This window comes from Apiospora hydei (assembly GCF_038363865.1).
Source record: "Apiospora hydei strain CBS 114990 chromosome Unknown utg000004l_segment0_segment0, whole genome shotgun sequence".
In the NCBI taxonomy this organism is placed as follows: domain Eukaryota; kingdom Fungi; phylum Ascomycota; class Sordariomycetes; order Amphisphaeriales; family Apiosporaceae; genus Apiospora; species Apiospora hydei.
In genome coordinates, this window is record NW_027117363.1 from 2213166 (window position 1) to 2231548 (window position 18383).

At 53.5% G+C, this 18383-nt stretch overlaps 5 protein-coding genes across 5 annotated transcripts; 2 read left to right on the forward strand and 3 right to left on the reverse strand.

The window, feature by feature from the left end:
* Positions 1–115: 115 nt before the first annotated feature.
* Positions 116–1098, reverse strand: PG997_003198 (uncharacterized protein; the record flags this gene model as incomplete). The annotated part of the gene is made up of 2 exons (XM_066807513.1): positions 116–862; positions 961–1098. 2 exons carry the CDS (start codon positions 1096–1098, stop codon positions 116–118), a joined length of 885 nt encoding a protein of 294 aa, XP_066671131.1.
* A 1303-nt stretch (positions 1099–2401) lies between these two features.
* On the forward strand, positions 2402–4228 carry PG997_003199 (uncharacterized protein; the record flags this gene model as incomplete). Its single annotated transcript, XM_066807514.1, has 6 exons — positions 2402–2557; positions 2623–2646; positions 2720–3005; positions 3074–3686; positions 3754–3951; positions 4027–4228. The coding sequence occupies 6 exons, from the start codon at positions 2402–2404 to the stop codon at positions 4226–4228; spliced, it is 1479 nt and encodes a 492-aa protein (XP_066671132.1).
* Positions 4229–6276: 2048 nt separating this feature from the next.
* Positions 6277–7104, reverse strand: PG997_003200 (uncharacterized protein; the record flags this gene model as incomplete). Its single annotated transcript, XM_066807515.1, has 1 exon — positions 6277–7104. The coding sequence occupies one exon, from the start codon at positions 7102–7104 to the stop codon at positions 6277–6279; it is 828 nt and encodes a 275-aa protein (XP_066671133.1).
* Positions 7105–13740: 6636 nt separating this feature from the next.
* On the forward strand, positions 13741–14914 carry PG997_003201 (uncharacterized protein; the record flags this gene model as incomplete). Its single annotated transcript, XM_066807516.1, has 2 exons — positions 13741–14451; positions 14549–14914. 2 exons carry the CDS (start codon positions 13741–13743, stop codon positions 14912–14914), a joined length of 1077 nt encoding a protein of 358 aa, XP_066671134.1.
* Positions 14915–15199: 285 nt separating this feature from the next.
* PG997_003202 (oxidoreductase) lies at positions 15200–16159 on the reverse strand (the record flags this gene model as incomplete). Its single annotated transcript, XM_066807517.1, has 2 exons — positions 15200–15629; positions 15696–16159. 2 exons carry the CDS (start codon positions 16157–16159, stop codon positions 15200–15202), a joined length of 894 nt encoding a protein of 297 aa, XP_066671135.1.
* Positions 16160–18383: the final 2224 nt, after the last annotated feature.

Sequence of the window (18383 nt, forward strand, 5' to 3'; positions counted from 1 at the left end):
TCATCCTGGCTCCATTGCGATACCGAGATGAATACGAGCCGCAGTTCTAACAGAATTTCTGCTCTCTGCCCATTCTGATCTTGCGGCTGTTCTCATTCCGTCTAAATATCTAGTCTTACACCCGGTTGCCCGCCTGCTCGTCCTCGGCGAACGAGCTTGTGACGTTGGTGAACTCGCCCTTCTCCAGCTTCGTCTTCCAGAAGATGGGGTTCGTGTCGCTGAAGCCGTGCTTGACCCAGCCCTCCTCCTTGACGTGGTACAAGTTGATGTAACCACCCGAGTAGGCGTCTCTGTGCGTGGCGGCCAGGATACTGCGGCGGCCCAGCTCCAGGGCGTCCTCCTCGCTCAGGTTGTAGTCGTACTGGGCGTCCAGCACACCGTAGGCGAAGGTCTGACCGGAACCAACGCAGAAGAGGTTGCCCGCCAACCGCGTGCCATCCGAATCAATGTAGTACAGGGCGGGGCCCTCCTCCTTGGTCACGCCGGCGCACATGGTGCCCATGGACAGACCCATGCCCTTGTACTGGTAGACCAGGTTGGCTAGGACCTTGGACGCGGCGGCGACCGAAATGCGGCGCTTGTGGCGCAGCTCGTGCAGGCGGCACTGCATGCCCAACCACGCAAGCCAGTACTGACAGTCGGCAGCACCACCGGCCATGGTACCCAGCAGGCAGTTGTTGATCTCGATAACCTTCTTGACGGTTTGCGAGGCAATCCAGTTGCCGGCAGTAGCTCGGGAATCTGTCGCTACAATGATACCGCCCTGGAAACGGAAGGCCAAGGTCGTTGTGCCGTGGGCAATCTTGATAGGGCAGTGAGGGTTCGAGCGGTCGTCGGTTGCTGATCGGAGCCAGGCTGAAGGCTAGATATCAGGATGATGTCAGTATCGTTGCAAACAGTACTCGAACCCGTTTTGTATTATGGAACAGAACAAATAGACAAAATAGTATATTGACTGACCTGTGCTACCGGAGGCATGGCGAACTTGAGAGACAGGCTAGGAGTGGTATCATCGTTGAGGTCGTCCTGGCCATCCTCGATGTGACGCTCGTTCTGGAAAGCGCCCGGGCGGCTGTATCGGGCTACGAGGGTATCCATCTTGGTGTTTGGTGCTTGCTCAAGAAATGTTGATCAACGAGGAAAATAAGTCTCGAATCATCCAAATGAGCGTCTGGATTCAATGGTAGGGTAGCCGCTGGTGATGGCACAATGGTGGAGGCGGACGAGATATGGGGAATGTGGTCAAGCTGTCTGGGCTGCTTGACTGACGTTGGCAGTACAGCAGCCTTGCCCAGGCCTAGGAACAGCTCCTCCAGGCACGGAGAGATGCGCGTTTCGAGCTGGTGCCACACAGCTGTGGCTGGAGCTATCGGGCTTATGTGGCTCGTGCACTTCTGGGACTAACACTAACAGCAGCAACTTGAACACTGACTCTTCCAAACAACTGCCAGACTTTACCGATAACGAAAACCCGAGGGCCTTGAAGCAGTGTGCGACTCATATTTCGAATGAATCAGCTGTGGAATACACCACTTGCAAGTAGGTACATGCATCTTCTTATGCCGACCCAAGTGCCACTACCCGGTTTGGCCAGCGTACGGAAGTGGTTGACCTGAAGAAGCTCTCCCTTCTCGAGTGCCTCCGAATAATAATGGAGCAATGTACTTCTTACCAATGAACGAATGAGCCTTGTTGATTTGATGTTTGCCCTGCTGGATCATATTTGATCAAAGGCTGCAGGTGGTACGTATGGTGTCAGCTGGCTGCGTGATGTTGCTCAGTCATCCAGTTTCCACCTGGGCACCCTTTTACGAACTCAATGTCAGTCAGCAGTTCATGCTGGCTGAATCAGTCAAGTTGATAAAGTGGAAGGCCCTCGGCAACTCATATTGATATTAGTCAAATAAGAAGTGCATAAGTATGTAAGTATTGCTAACACAAATTGACATGAGCATCCTGGCCGGGGGCTGCCCCAGAAGGATTTCCAATCCCACTTCCCCACGCCGTAACAAACCCAACCCCGTACCCCAGTCCCGACAGGCCAAGTTGGTCCAAAAGTGCTTGGCTAAATACGTTTAGCCAAGCCCAGCTTTGCCAGCCGGCATCCCCAGATTGGATATGGGCGATCCTGCGGTACGCGATGTCGGGAAACCACTCTACGCTATTTTCTCGCATGCATAGAGGGCCGTTACGTGCGCGTGGCGTATTAGCCGCTACAACAAGTATTAAAAGAGAAGCATTTGTAAACAAGCTTTGAGTCATTCTTTCCTGGGCCTTCTGAGGTTATCCTGCTCCCCGTCTTCGATTCTTGAGCCTGCCGGTATCCGGAGAAACCGGTCATCGTAAGGTTGACTGCTCGACCATAGACTCTTTTCATTCTCCTTCCCCCACATTCGCCATCATGGCCGATGCTCTGGACACCAAGGTGGCCGAGACCGAGGTCGAGAAACAGGAATACGCGGAAAATGCCTCCGTGAGGAGGGCTGCACCGCCTGCAATCGATCCCGAAGTGAACCGTCGCCTGCTACGGAAGATAGACTGGCGACTGATGCCTGTGGTACGTCCACTTCTACACCAGTATATTTGGCCTGACCAACAACTGACCTATATCTCCCTCTATAGCTATGCGTCACTTACGCTCTCCAGGTAGGAAGCCACTCTACCTACCTAGTAGATAGACTGCAGTGCTCGAAGACCGCAATACTAATCTCTCTTCCAGTTCTGGGACAAGGCCATGCTGGGCCAGGCTGCCGTCTTCGGTCTCAGGGAAGACTTGAAGTTGACTCACGGGAGCAGCTTCTCCTGGGTTTCTCTCATCTTATACTTTGGCCATATCGCGGGAATGTACCCGTTCTCGTGGCTGGCTCAACGCTACCATCCCAAGCGTGTGTGCTCGACCATGACCATCGTCTGGGCCGTCATTGTCCTCACCACACCTGCTTGTACAACGTACTCTGGTATCCTCGCCAACAGGTTCTTCCTGGGGTTTGTTGAGGCTGGCATCAGTAAGCACCCGGCATAACAAGAGAGTAGCCTGCTACAAACACCCCCACTAATCTTCACTCCTTTGCAGGCCCCGTGTTTATGTTGGTCATCGCCCTGTGGTACACACACCCCGAACAAGTCCTGAGGTCCAGTATATGGTACTCTTTCAGCGGTGGCTCCAACATCATCTCCCCATTGGTCAACTTTGGCCTCGCTCACATCATTGGGGGCGGTCGAGCACCATGGCAATACATGTACTTCTTTGCTGGTGGCATAACTCTGCTCTGGGGCATCGCACTTATCTGGATCTTCCCTGACGTGCCTCAGGAGGCCAGGGGATTCAGCGCCGAGGAGAAGCGGCTGCTTCTTGAGCGCGTCCGAGTCAACAACGCCGGTTCGGAGAACACTCACGTCAAGTTCTACCAGATCACCGAGGCACTGATGGAGTACCAGTTCTGGGGTATCTTCGTTTTGGCCATGCTCTCGTGTACCGGATCCGCTGTTGTGGTCCAGTTCGCGTCCATTGTGTTCAACGGGATGGGCTTCGACAAGTATACGTCCTTGCTCCTTAACCTCCCAACCGGCGGCATGGCTTTCCTATGCGTCATTGGTTCCGGATATTGCGGGCGCAATTTTAAAAATGCCCGATTCCACCTCATCACAATCGGATGCTTGCCGGTTATCTTGGGTACTTCCCTTGTGTAAGTATTTCTCGTCGTCATGGTTTGTCCTCGTTGTTTGCGTGTCATAGCTAACATGGGAACACAGGTGGCAACTGACAAACGAGCAACGAGCTGGGCGGGTTGTAGGGTTCTACCTAATTAACTTCTTCTCCTTTGTCTGGGTTCAATGTATCGGCCTGGGTACATCGAACATTGCCGGGCACACCAAGCGAACGATCTATGCTTCTGGAACATTCATTGGCTATTCGCTGGGCAACGTCATTGGGTCACTGCTATTCGATGCGTAAGTACTTGACAAGAGTCCTCCCAGTACTGGGTGCTCGACATCGGGTTGCTAACATTCTTACCCCGTCTTCAGCAAGTTTGGTCCAAGATACGACGAGAGCTTCACCGGCATCACGGTGTGCTTCGCGGTCTGCTGCGTTCTGGGGGAGGTGATTCGGTTCCTCCTGGCGCGCGAGAACAAGCGGCGCGACACGAAATACGGCCCGCCGGAGTGGTCCCACGGTCTCGAAGATCTCACGGACCGAGAGAATAAGTCGTTCCGCTACACTCTATGATCTGACTTATGTCTGGGCTTGGCGGTTGTCTTTTGCGAACCCGTATTAAAACTCATGATACTGGACTATGTACGGTAGCCTAATTATTAGTGTAGGGGATAGGTCACCTCGGAGATTAATCTTCGACTCCGAGTCATGGTGACTGAAAGGGCAATAGAAAAACACATATTTGTCTCAAAGAACGTCCAAACGCAGCTGTAGTACTGTCGTTCCTCTTCCAGGATAGTGCAGCTGTCATGATGAGCCAGCATGATCGAAATCAGCAAGCTGAAAAAAGCAAACACCGATCGACCATTTGGCGGGGTGCAGCAGCTTTTCAGAGATCGCGCAAGAGGTAAAAGCCACCCGTCTTTTCGTATTTCAATCTCTTGGTGATGTTAGAGTGGGTGGGACTGAGGTATACTTCTCCCTCAATCTTCTCGGCCGTCGCTCTTGGCTATCATTGGATACATAGTCCACGTTTTTACACTCGAGTATGTATGCCATTACTCGCGCACGGTACATCCGTAAAGGAGTATACTCATTAGACCCAGTTGGTCCAAGTTGGATGTAACCACTTTAGGTGAGGGCGAGAGATCCCTTTCGGGTTGCCAGCCACAGCGGAGTCCCCAGAATATAGCCAGACACGACCAATTCAAGTTTGAACGTTTCTTTCCGTCCAGGGACCTCCGGTCGAGGTCTGACTAGCAGACCCTTACTTCTTGGCTAGGTCTCTGTATGTACTGGGGGGCACCCAGCAAGCGAACTGGACGATCAGTAATTACCTGCTGCTTGGGGCACGCAGGTAACAGACGAGTAGCGCGTTGGGGGTCGGGGCTTCTTATCAATCTTTCGACTGCTTCTGGTTCGTAGCCTACCTACTTACCTAGTAGCAGAGACCAGGACCGGGGACCAAGGCACGCACTTTAACCAGCAGCTCTTCTTAGCTGGGATGTATGCAATGTAGGTATGCGCAGCATTGATTCATCAGCAAGCTGCAATCTTCCATTGTCTCGCAAGCATGACATAGTGCCTACTTACGTACTCGCACCCGAGCTCTAAGACAGCTTTGGCGAAAAGACACACAGACAGTAATCCTCCCCTTACCTACAAGGGGAGCAATTCCAGGAGAAGCAAGTAGAAGCCCCCATGTCTTGTCTAGATCCCAAAGTCTAATTCGGTGGGCTTTTTTGACAGCATGTCAGGGATCGCAGGAAAACTGTAATACGACTAGCACCGAAGTATATAGTTTCTCTTTTTGGTGAGAAGGGGAGATAATCATTAATACTAGGAACCAGGTCGGTCGCTATAGCACTCACTACTACTGGCCGAAGTGATAGTAATGCGATTCCTGCCTGGTATCTGTCTATCTGCTTAAGGAGGGTGTTTGAAGTGTGAGAACCGCCCAATATTAGAAATGGGCAAACTGGATTGAGATGTGACCAGAGCAGCGAACCCCGGCGTTGGTAGTATGCATGTAATAATAGCCGCAGCAGGTACGTTGATGTGTAAAATAGATCGATCTTCGATGTCCATGTCGTGCGTTTTGCTGAAACCGTCGATTTGCTGGCAGCTGGCCCGTGACCTATCCCTTGGAATCGAGGAGCCCACTTGGCTGCGGGAGGCGGGAATCTGAGCTGATGGCGGATGCCCAGGGCAATCCGGGGTCAAAGTGGATGAGGGAAAGACACACAGACTGGTTCACAAATAGGGCCGTTCACGCGAGAAATGGGCGGGCGTCGCAGTTAAAGCGCGACGGGACTAGTGTTGGTATGAGGCTCAAGTTTTTCTTTTCCGTATGAATCTGCCTTGAAATAGCGTAGGAATCCATTTCAACCATATGAGCCATATCTATCTAGACCGTGTCGGCCAAATACAAATCAAGTAAGCAACAGCCAAATGAGATCGCCGCTGTAGGATATCACATAACGCCAGTTCCAACCTGCCTTCCTTTGCTGTCCGATATCGTGACAATGCAACCAGTAAAAGAGAACCACCTAGCTCGGTGGGATGCGTAGTGAAATAGGAAAAGGCTTGACAATGTGATCAAGTCAACGAAACGATGGACTTCACCTCCAGGTTCCGTGAAGCTTGCCTCTCCTGCTCCTCGTCTTCAGTCCGACGTCACCACTGACCATCAGACTCTTCCACCTGCGTCCTATGCTGCTGCGGTCCTTGCCTAGGCTTCGGGCGCAGTCTTGCCAGTCCGACTTGGTGAGCTTGAGCTTCTCCAGGACGAGCTCAACTAGTATGCGATCATCCTCGGTGCTCCACATCTCTCCGTCGGCCTCCATCTCTGCTTCAGAGTTGGCTGCCTCTTCAGTGTTTTCTTGAGGGTTGGTTTGTAGGTTGTGGAAGTCGGAGCGCTCCAGGCCCAGGGGAATGACCTCAGGCGCGATCCGGGCCCGTTTGGGTGTGGACGGTCGCTGGAAGGCAGACTCGCCTTCATCTGAGCTGTTGTTGTTTTCCGATGCATCAACGTCCAAGTCGCTATCGAATTCGTCTCCGCGGCCCATGTCGTCCTCGGTGGCCCTGCGCCTCTTGTTGATGCCGCGCGCAGGTGCTTTGCGCTTGACAACCCTCTTGCGCGCTACACCGTCACCGTTGGCCTCTGTCTTGTGCGATCGAAGGCGCAACTTGATGGGCGGTGGCAGGGTTGCATGGGACATTGGCGGCGTGGGCAATTGACGCGGGGTGTTGTTGGCGACTTGGTTTGTGGCGGCCATGGCAGGCGCTGTGAGCATCGACTGGAGCGAGCGACATGTTGTGAAGATGTTGTCGATCGTAGACTGCGCGGAGGTGGGAGGGCTGGCTGGCGGCGAGTTGAAGAGCGCCGCTTGGAGTCGCGTCACGGGTGGTCGCGACGAATCGCACGAGATTGCCGATGGCATCAGCATGGTGATAGCGATGGTTTATATATGCAAAGTAAGGTGCAATACGATTGCGAACGTTGTAGACGTCGGGATGGTGAGTCTTGTGTGTGGTGTGCGACCCGAGTCAAAGAAGATTGCGATGGGATTGCGCGGGCGCACTGGGTTTAAGTCGAGTCTGAGCGGCGCGGTGCGAACAGGTAGAATAGACTTTTGAGACTGGAGAGACAACCGTTTGTTTATAACTGAAGGGTTGCGACAGCTGTTTGAGTTGACTCGCGACGAGGAAATATGGCGGTTGAAATGTTTCTGGTGGTAGTTTGCAGGTGGTAGAGTGTTTCTGGTGAGAGTAGCGGGTTGCGGGTTGGAAGAAGAAACGGGAAGGGGCGGGTGTTTGGAATTATTGCGCCTAATAAGAGCGAGCAGAAGTGCTTTTTGCGACGGGTGGGCGAGGGCGGGCTCTGGGCTCTGGGCAGGCGCTGTAGGCGGGCGGGCGTATGTGCACAGGCTGGGCTGGCATGGCAAGTCATGGGGGGAGAACAGAGAGCAGGGAGCAGGGAATTGGATTAGTGGGCTCGCTGCTCTGCCTGTGGTATGTGGTCTGCGTGCGTTGCCTGGTAGCTGCAGCTGCACTTGGGGGCTTCGTGGTGACGAAAACGGGGCGGGAGGGTCTCAATTCAGTGGGCCACATGAGCAAATCCATCAATCTTCTACTCGGGGTATGGAGCTGGCCAGTACATGCCGCCCGCCCACGGCAGTACCTACACCCGCTGCTCACTCTCGCTATGTCTCGCATGTACCGACATGTACATTCTTATACACACACACTCCAGTCCCCCGTCGACACATGCTGTGCTTCAAGTGCCAAGTAATAATACGTACCTGATCGCCCGCTGTTAAAGAGCTTGCTGCTTGCTTGCATTTACTGTACATCTCCAAGGTGTGGGTGGGCCAATGGGAGACTTATACCTAGCACTGACCGCTCTGCACTCCCACACCTCAGGCTCTTGAGTCCATGTCACCCGGTCATGGAACGTCTTCGTCTTCGACGTCGTACAAAGCGGTCGTCGGTGGTACAGAGAGGGCGAGTGGTGTGCAATCGTAGCTATCGCACATCAACCGATGCTCGCATGGCAGCCAAAGGGGGAGGAAGGGGGTTACACCCTCGCCCAAGTCCCGGTCGGTCCCTCCACCGTCGTCGTCTGGCACAAATATCCCAAATCCAAACAGCTCTGGTCTGACCCAGCAACTGAGTCACAAGGAAATCACCATTTCCAGGGTCCTCTTTTTCCGTCCAGCCTATCCAAGATCCGTCGCTGGCCTGTCTAGTCAATTTTGTCCTTCTAGAGACTAACTAGAGAGCCCAAGGGCGATATTGAGTCTAGTCTAGTACTCACACACCGTCTCACCCTCAACTTTCTTAGCTCGCCGCCTCCCTTGGGCCCCAAAAAGACTACCCTAAAGCCCTGATTATGGCTACAGCGGCCCGCAGCTAGACGCCTTGCGATATCCCTTTGCCAGGCTGAGGTTGCGCCTTACTCTGTAGCCGCCTCTCCTCATCTTCGTCCTTGCTTTGCTCGGGGCCCGTGGCTCTGGGTTGTCTCTCGGGACTCGGAAGAGGACGCATGCAGTAGGTTATTCAGCACACCACTTCCTCTCTCTCTATGGGCCTCCAATGTGTTACTTTCAAGGGTCACCACACGCAATCGGCTCAACGTTTCTGCTGTGCTACCTCCGTGATGTAGGTACCTTAACGTGCCACATACGTTATTGGTTCACTTGTTAGTGCAGTTGTAGTCTCGCCCAGTCCCCAGTCCTGGGGGTGGGTGGCAGCCACACCACAACGCTACTCCTCTTCGCCCATCTACAGGTACATAACTTACATGAGATACGGATTGGGTGTGCCATCGATGGTGATGGAGGTCGGTCATCTGCAACGCCAGCCGTTATTTCTCCGATAGTTGCCCTGCTGCCAAGAGCTCCTCCTCCTGCTGCTGGGGGCCCCCTTCGTCATAACCCATTAAGAAGTAACGGGATCTCGGTGCGGATCTTCGATGGCCAACTAATGCCATACATTATATACCCCCTTCACAAAACTGCTATCACTTTGAAAAATCAAACGGAAGTGGTCATTTGAATGTCGCCTCTGTTTCAATGCTGTATGTATGTAGGTAAGAATACTTGCCCAATTAATAATCGATTCTTTCTTTCCGCTGGCCCCTGCGGCCCCAAGAGGAAGCAAGGTGTGGTCATGTGTGAAGCCAAAGTCCAGTTTATAGGGGACATGTAATTTGCTGGAAACGGTCTTGATTCCCCAGGGGGTTTCGTCCAATATCTGGATCTCATCAGCTGAATTGGAGTTCCTGTTCTTGTTAATCTCCTTGCTCGCGTACATACGAGTTCCATAGCCACCCTCTGTCCCTCTTCCCAGCACTTACATTGTGCCGCTGTCACAGCACATCCAGATGCAATGCAGCGAGCGACTACTAGCTACTTAGTAGTTATTGGATAGCCTTTTCCAACACTCGCATGAGCTCCTCTTTCCAGCTGCAACAGCTATTCGCGAGGAAAATGGAACTGCCCGTCATCCATTCTACAAAGACGGTGAGGGAGGGGTTGCGCAGAATTTGCTCTCAAGCGCGCGCCCGTCCTGCCTCGAGCTGGGCGAAAGTGGGCATTCGCTAATGGAGTGAGGTCAGAAAAAGACGCGTCTGACGCGTTTAGTCGCGTTCTAGACGCGACGCGTCCGTGTCACGGCCCGCATTTGTTTTATTACTTGCATGAGCCCGCGGCCTATGAGGCAGCAGGAAACCCGCTGGTTGCATCCACTCTCCCCGCCCATTGGCCTGCCACATCCCTGGCCGTTTCCAGTCGCCCCCATAATTTCCCAGCACCATTTTCTTCGCTTGCTGCGTGCCCCTCCACGACCATCGACGGGACGGGCGATAACGGTCATTCCAAGCCTCACACCATGTCCATGTCATGGTACGTGCTGGCTCGTCTCGTTGGCTTTGAAAACCGACCTCTCGCTCGCTCTCTGTCCCTCTAGCTCGCGGCTTCATGCTTCAAAGGAGAGGCAGGAATCTGCAATATATGTAGGCGCTTGGTGTGCAATCCGCTTGCCCGCCCAACCTCTCTCGCTTCTGAGGAACCCATACATTCTTGCCTTGTCGGGGCAAGTGAGATATGCAGTCGGCGCTCATGCTGTGTCCCCGTCCCACTGGCATCTAATAGGTTCGATCCGGTCCGGAGACCAGCCTTTTGTGTCCCTAATTGTTTGACTCTGTCAGTTCCGGGGGGTCTTGAAACCGGCTCGACCTTGTTCAGCAGGGGTCAATCGAAGAAAGAGCCTCAGTTTTCCCGTCGTCGTCGTCTACTAATATCCTTCTATTCATGCATCCTTCTCACCTGAGAGCGGTGAATCACGACATCTGCGCACGTAGAGCCAGTCGCGTCTTCTGGCGCGTTCGCTACCCAGACGATACAGCATTAGGGGACTTGTCTTATTCTAACCCAACTGCCAACGGCTTCCCACCCTACCTACTAGTGAGCGGTTGTGATGTCCGTGCAGTTCGCTGGCGGCATTAAAATAGGCGAACCAGATCATCGTGTGCAATGGCACGGACGGTGAGCGACTTTGGGCCTATAGTGTCTGATTATCGCACCCTCCTAGCCTCCGTACGTGGTCGAGGTGGGTGTGGTTTGGCGTCCTGATGTTTAAACTACGGCACCGCCGGCAGGCTCGTTTGATGTGCCTATGCGATAAGTGCTTAAGTGCGATTCCTTCCCTCCAGTTGCAGTGCAAGACATCAAGGAAGAGTTGTGTATAAGTCATCATGCATTGCATATTTATGGAGGCTAGACCCCTCAGTAAGTCCGAAGCCGCTGGGAGGGTCTTTCCTTTCCTTTTTCCCTTTTCCCGCCTCGCCCTCAAACGTGGCAGCACGGAAGTTCTCGATAATGCCGCAGATGCCATGATTTGATATATGGGGATAAAGTTGTTCAGACGGCCCACGGGTGCGGGTTAATGGGCAGCGCCCACGTAGATCACCCGTCCTGCGAATGGATGTTGCCCACGCGGTCATCTTTCTATCTCTCCTCCCCTACCCCTACCCTGCCCTGCCACGCCCCCTGCCGATCCGAGATCCAGGGGATGGGAATGGCTAGAATGGCCGCGGCCTGGTCGAATGGGGTCTGCCAAGCCTTTGCCTTTTGGGCGCGTACCTGGGCTGGCAAACAGCACACACACAACGCTGGCATGGATCACCAGTGACTCTGCTTGCGCTGTCATACAGCAAGCTGGGCGATTAGTCATGCCAGGGCGACCAACAAGAAGCGAATCCGTCTTCCCGGGAAGGAAGGAAGAGAGAGGGAGGGAGGGGGGGAGAGCCCACGGAAGTAACCTTTCATGATGTCCCAAGAAGTTACACACTTTGTTCGTCCGTGTCGTACACTAGAAGGGTTCCTTTCTTCGCCAACCGTTCTCCCACGAGATCGCCTGCCATGGTTTGCCTTAGTTTGGATCATTCCGATGAGGCTGTATACATACATGCTGCTTGCATCCCTTTCTGCTATTGGGGCACTTTATTTCCTAACCCGATAGAGGGACTTGTAAGATGGGATGGTTCTCTCGGCTGCGAGATCCGCGCCGCTCGTCCCTGATGACTGGCACGAACTGAGTCCAAACTCCTGGCCGGGTTACTTGGGGACTTAACCTGGTCTGCCGGTCTTCTAGAAGCGAGCCCGGGCGCTTCTGGTCAGCCGCAGTCTGTGCATAGGTAGGTAGGCATCGGATACACTATATGCCTTCTCGATAAGGGGGTGGCAAAGTTTAGTTTTCCTTGTTGATCTATCACCAGTTGTAGGTGGTAGGTAGTCTGCTTTACATAGTTTTGTCTTGACTGATGCTTCTCTCAACGGTGCCGTGGCGCTGTAAGGATTGGCAAGGCGTCACAGGCCATGCCTGGGCTGAAACTCGATTGAATTGTATCGATGAGCTCCGTCTTGTTGCTACTGCTGCTTATGGTGTTGGCTGTCGACATCGATGTCGAGACGGACGGGGCTCTAGGAGGCACCGGTGCCCAAGAGCTTCTACGGCGACGACGGGCATGAGCTGCTGCGTGGCTTCGAGATGGGCATGTCCCATTGTCAAGCTGGCATCTTCGTCGTGGTCATTGAGGTGGCTTGCCTCGGAGTCGCTGTTGCTTCAACCTGCATCTGTACTGGTTACTGCGACACGGCTGTGGTAGAGAATCTAATATGGGAGATTATCGTTGGTTCATTCTCAGCTGGAATCAGTAGCCATGTACAATCCTACCACTTAGAGTAATGTCAATGTTATCTCAATATTCTTCCAGTTAGAGGGCGTGTACGTGAGATGTTATCTGCAATGCTTACGCTATCACAAACACCGTCAAATGGATGTGATCGGAGTGTGCTGGTTACTAGATATTGGTCTTCAACAAAAGGTCTTTCAGTGCTGGCAGTAATGACACCACCTCTTTCAGGTCTGGTTATCTCTTGAATCAAATGCAACACCAATTGCCGTGCGTGCTGACGGTGCTGCCTTCAGTTGTATAAAGAGGTTGTGGTGGATAACTGTCGTGGGTGCTGTTTCAATGCGTGCTTCCCCCGGTATGACCCCGTATCCTATACCCAATCGACCTACCACATAGAATATGATCCTGACAGTGTCTGCACACAATCTGTAGTGTTTTATCACCTTAACAAAGCACTTGTGTCATGATCCCTCAAGTCGTCGGGGAAGAGGAGTGTAGTTCACTGGTAGACAATTACTCGGCCTGACCCCTATTCATCGCCAGTTGGGCAACCATCTCAACAACAACTGATCAGATTACTCGGCGGGTCATCTGATGATTCGTCTCATGTCTAATTTTCTTATACTGAGTCGTCCCATGTATTCACACGTGGGTATACTTCTCTATAGGGACGAATGTCCAGTTCTCGGTCATCCAGCGCCTATTCAACTACACATACATTCACCTGTTACCATTGGTCTGAAGTATGATTGGTCCCATAGATCAGACTGAGTCGTCCACATGCGTGCTTAGTCCTATAAACATCACCGTTCTTCTCTATAGAGAGTCTATCATCAGTGTGAACAACCCGTGTACGATCCGTGTTCACCCCAATTCAAGGCAATGGACTGGGCAAGGCCTCTCTCTCCCAGGAACCGTATAAATTCGACCTGCTTGGTCTGGGAAGCTTCCTCCATTTCCTTTTCCCATCCAGCATCACAGCTCACTATAGCCAAGATCCAGAACCCAGTACACCCACCACACAGTGACCTCCATATAGAACCACAGAGCCACAGAGCCATACACACTTCACTACGCCAGTGTGCCTCACCTGTTTCCTGTCCTTTGACATCACAATCAACCTTCTGCTTTGTTGCACTGAATAGCCAGTCGCCGACTACCTACACGATACCGACTCTCTACACCATACCTTTTTCATTCAGTCTCCCTTCGCCGGTTCCCATCCATAAGTTGAGCCGTTGGCCATATTGACAAATCACGAGCGGATCGCCGACGTCCACCAACACACCTCCCACTTCGCGATTTGAGTGCCTTGCCCTCGTCGAAGAAAGCCGAAGAATTCCGAAGAAGTCGCCATGGTGAATATACATCTCTGAACCTTCCTATGAGTTTCGCCAGTACTAATCTCCAGGAGAAGGACAACAACCAGAGCAGTGGTTCTCTCCTTCCTTCGGGTGCTGCCGCGACCCCTACGCAGCACACCCAGTACAGACGAGTCACAACGAAGATCTCGAAATGTGACATGTGTAACCAGCCCAACAGCAGCACGATACAGAAGTGCATGCAGTGCGGCTTCACCACCTGCAGCGCATGCCACGCCCAGGGCCGGTACGAGCCTCGACATAATCTCGCCGGCCTGACCCTGGACTGGACTCCCCCGCCTCGAGGTGGCCGTGGCTGTGGTCGTGGCCGGGGTCGATCAAATGCCGCGCCCGTCCGGGATTCTCCAAGGCCGTCTGGTCTAATCCGCCAGTACGCTGCAGAGAACCAGCAGGACGACGGCAGTGTGGAACGGACCAGCGGAGGTAGACCCTCTGCTGCTAACAACACTGCGGCCCCTGCCCCTGCTGTCCCTGCTGCTCCGGCTGCTCCGGCTGTTGCTCCTGCTGTTGCTCCTGCTGTTGCTCCTGCCGTCCCTGCCGTCTCTGCTCCCTCTGCTCCCGCTACTGCTCCTGCTGCTGCTGCCACTGTCGCCAAGAGAACTCCCCTGCCCACGCTGGCCGTACGCAAACGACAGTACAAGCCCTCCTCGCTCTCTCGGTCCATTACGTCTATGCCATCGTACATGGCTAATGAGACCAGTGCTGCTCCGAAGGTAAGCAACACCCTCTGACTTATTCCACCAGCATGCATCACATCCGCCACCCACCTATATATAAGCGTGACACTGAAACTAACCCGCCGCGAATCAGGAGTCGAAGGCCCCAGTCGCGCCGATGACTGAGGAGCCAGTCAGTCTCGCCGCCGCCGCCGCTCCCGCCACTGCCGCCACCACCACCACTCCCACTCCCGCCCTGGCCGACAACTCTAGCAGTGTTGGTGCTATCCCTCCTCGTCCGGCCGTGTCGACGTCGATCCAGACCGAGCTGTTCAACATGATGCTCGGGGAGTGGACCAGCGGCACCACGGCTGACGTCCGACGGGAGCACGGCCCCTTGGACGCTCTCGAGAGGTTGGAGATGGCCACATCCCTGATAGCCATGTCACGCGATGTGCCATTCCCGCCGCAGTGCGAGGCCTGGATCCGGCGCCAGCATCGATACTTCCGTATCGAATAAGCCTGCCGAGTAAGTAAATCTTAAGATGTTTATTCACGAACGCAGCTAATCGAAACTCGTTTAGCCGAGAACGACGAGCGAGCGGCATAAGAACGGAGTTCAGTTACGAGGAAACGAGATATATAGCGTGCACATTAATATAAGTAATTAACGTCAGTTGAAGGTGTCATGTCTCATTAATATCTATATTCGTGACAGTCTGCTTCGCATAACCGTGAAACGCCAATTCTTGCCCATAGAATCATCTTGTCTACGCATATCTGACTTTGCGTCGGAGGCGACGATTTAGCCGTTGACAATGGTGCCGCCGTTGCAGTGGATGACCTGGCCACTGAGAGCAGAACTGTCGGGCGAGGCCAGGAAGACGACGCAAGACGCGATCTCGCTGGGCTGCGACGGGCGTCCTTGGGGTGCGGTGAATTGCTTCTGGGCCTCCTCGTTCATCGTGGCTGGGATCAGAGGCGTCCAGACGGGGCCAGGCGCTACTGCGTTTACGCGGATGCCCTTGTGCACGAACTGGTTGCTCAGGCCCCGCGTGAACGAGACGATGGCACCCTTGGTGGAGGTGTAGTCCAGCAGATCCGGGCGGCCAATGTAGGCGTTGATGCTGGCGTTGTTGATGATGGTGCAGCCGGGCCGCATGTGGGGCAGCGCATACTTGGAGATGTAGAAAAAGGGGTGGATGTTGGTGTTGAAGGTGTGAACCCATTGGTCCCTGTTGTCACGTGTTAGACCCATTGCACCCGGCAAAGTGAATATGTGTATGGAGGATTGGACTCACTCAGTGAGATCCTTGATCTCCGGGACCATCATTTGATACGCCATGTTGTTGAAGAGAATGTCAATGCCGCCCAGAAGCTTGACTGCTTCATCGACCACCTTCTGGCAGTTGCTGCGTTCCGACAGGTCGGCAGGGAAAAGATGGCACTTCTTGCCGTGTGACTCGACCATCTTCTTGGTCTCCTCGGCATCCTTCTGCTCGGCGGGCAGGTAGGCAACCAAGACATCCGCGCCCTCTTGGGCGAAGAGGACGGCGGTGGCGCGTCCAATACCGGAGTCGCCTCCGGTGATGATGGCGCGCTGTCCCTGGAGCTTACCGGCGGCCTTATACTTCTGGAAGCCTCCCTTGTAGTCAGGCAGGGTGTCATACTGAGCTTCGACAGGCAGCTTGCCCTCCTTGCCAGGGAATTCCTGGTCGGTAGGCTTTGGCAGCCAGCCAGACTGGAACTGCTCGTTGGATGACATGATGGCTGATTTCTAGGATGGTGTTAGGGAACTGTGGTGATAGTTCAATTCTTGGATTTGGTTGAGGAATTGTTCAGACGGGAAGAGCAGAGATTCAATGAGAGAAAAGTTTATATAAGACGACAACAAGCAGTGCCTTGGGCTCAGGGAATTTTGCTTGTGATGACAGCAACGATATTCTCGATGCCGTACATAGTGATGGGTCCATGACATCACCCGCCTACCGCAAACCGAGCCACAAGCCGCTTTTCTCTGCATCCGCCAGGACCAGATGCTCCGTTGCCATCGGGAATCGGTGCTGCATACCTACCTACATCCTTACTTGTGCTTAAAAATGCTCCTGAAGACGGATCAATCGATGGGTACAGGCAGTAACGGCCTTGCGATGTTTTTCTCGAAGGTTGTTAGTGTTTCCCGTAACATACGAGGCAAGTACGCGCTACCTGGAAGTCAGGTCGAGGTGCCGCTGCCCGAACCGGTGACATCAGTAACAAAATGCCCCGCTCTCTCCGGCGTCTTTTGGTCTACGCCTTCATAGCAGCAGCGCCGGCTTCTGAATTTCTTACATTGCCATTCCCGCTATATCGAATCAGGGCACATTCATGCGGTGAATGTTTGAAGCCCTCGGGCAAGCGCATGAAGCCGATCCCTACATTATCTACCTACCTATATACCGTATCTCCTCGCCTCGCAATATGTGCCAGGTGTCAACTGTGATTGACAACAGCGGGAAAGTGCATGTAACACGAAGCTAGTAGGCTTATATGAATTACCTACACGTAGGTCGGACATCATCACTTCAATGTTGCCTTTCTCAGTTTCAAGGCGCCCTCGGACTTCGGCTTCCCTTCCAATAATGGAACCACCACCACCGTCCATTCCAGTCTGCAACCATCCGGGCGAGTCGGATGGAGGTCCAGACTCGACAGCCCCCCGCGCTCCGGTGCGAAAGATCATTGGATGGCTCGGTGACAGGCAGTTGGCAGGCAGCCCCATGCCTGTCATAAACGGGTACCGACATACTCTAATGCCGCTTTCCATCAAAGACATCAAAGACTGGCTGGACTGCTCAGACACAGACACTTACCTACGCGCCCATCGTGCTTTCGGAGCCATCATAAAACATGTCTCATTTGCACATCGCTTCTGCGCCCCGAAGCCTCGACACGCACACTACCCGATAGTGAAAAAGTGACATGTCAGTCCGGGCCGCCTACCGCAATACGCTTTTCGAGAACTGCCGGCGCCGTATAAGCCTGTCGCCTACCTGTCTCATTTCAGGACTGGCAACAACGTACGGCCATCATTCCGTCGCCCTATAATTGAATACACTGGTCCCGCTTGCTAACCCCGGGAAATGGCTCGTTTTACTTTCGTTACAATTGCTTCCCAAGAGAGCTCAGCGGGCATGCGACCTGTCAGGTCGTGATGAGGGGGAGGTATCCATCATATATCAACGCCACCAAGCCAACATCGCAAGGTCGGCAGTGGGGCTTCAGAATGTTACAGCTCACAGAAACCGTTGCCAATCCAGACAAACCTTGAAAGTCGCCGCATTTTGACTTCCGTTTCCAGGCATGGCGATGCACGCTCGGACAATGCCTTCTCCACGAAGCAGCCGGTGAACCAGCAAACCGGTGGTGGATATCTTCCCAAGTGTGATCCGCACTGCTGCCCGCACCGACCAAAAAGTTCGTGATCATTGGATTCGAGTTCGACAAGATGACCGGCTGGTCGCATGTTGGACAACAATGAAGATTTCGTGCGTGCTATGCTCTATGGTCATCTGACAGTCGCATAGATATATGAATCATCTTCCAATGCACGGCCTTTCAGGTGAGACTCGGCTATCGTGGAGAACAATCTTGCGTCCCAGAGATCGGGTTTGCCTTGCGCCACATTTCGTTCCTCCCTTATACCAGATACAGCAGTGACTCTCCGTCAAAAGGGGCACCTGCCATGTGGTGGCTAGAGAGATGTTTCGAGTCCTATTTCGAATCAGGAATCATGCTTGTCGACAGCAGTTAGCGGCTTTGACGTGACATTTGCGAATAAGCAATGCCTGTGAGTGTAGTATCCGGCTACTCGGGCTGAGATCTTTCTCTCGCTGCATTGGCTTCGTAAGATCGCCATTGCCCACGCGGTTAACCCGATGCGTCGACAGCACAGCTATCTCTTGTCTTTTTTCTCTTTTCTTTTACCGCCCAGGACCCCTGCACCATAT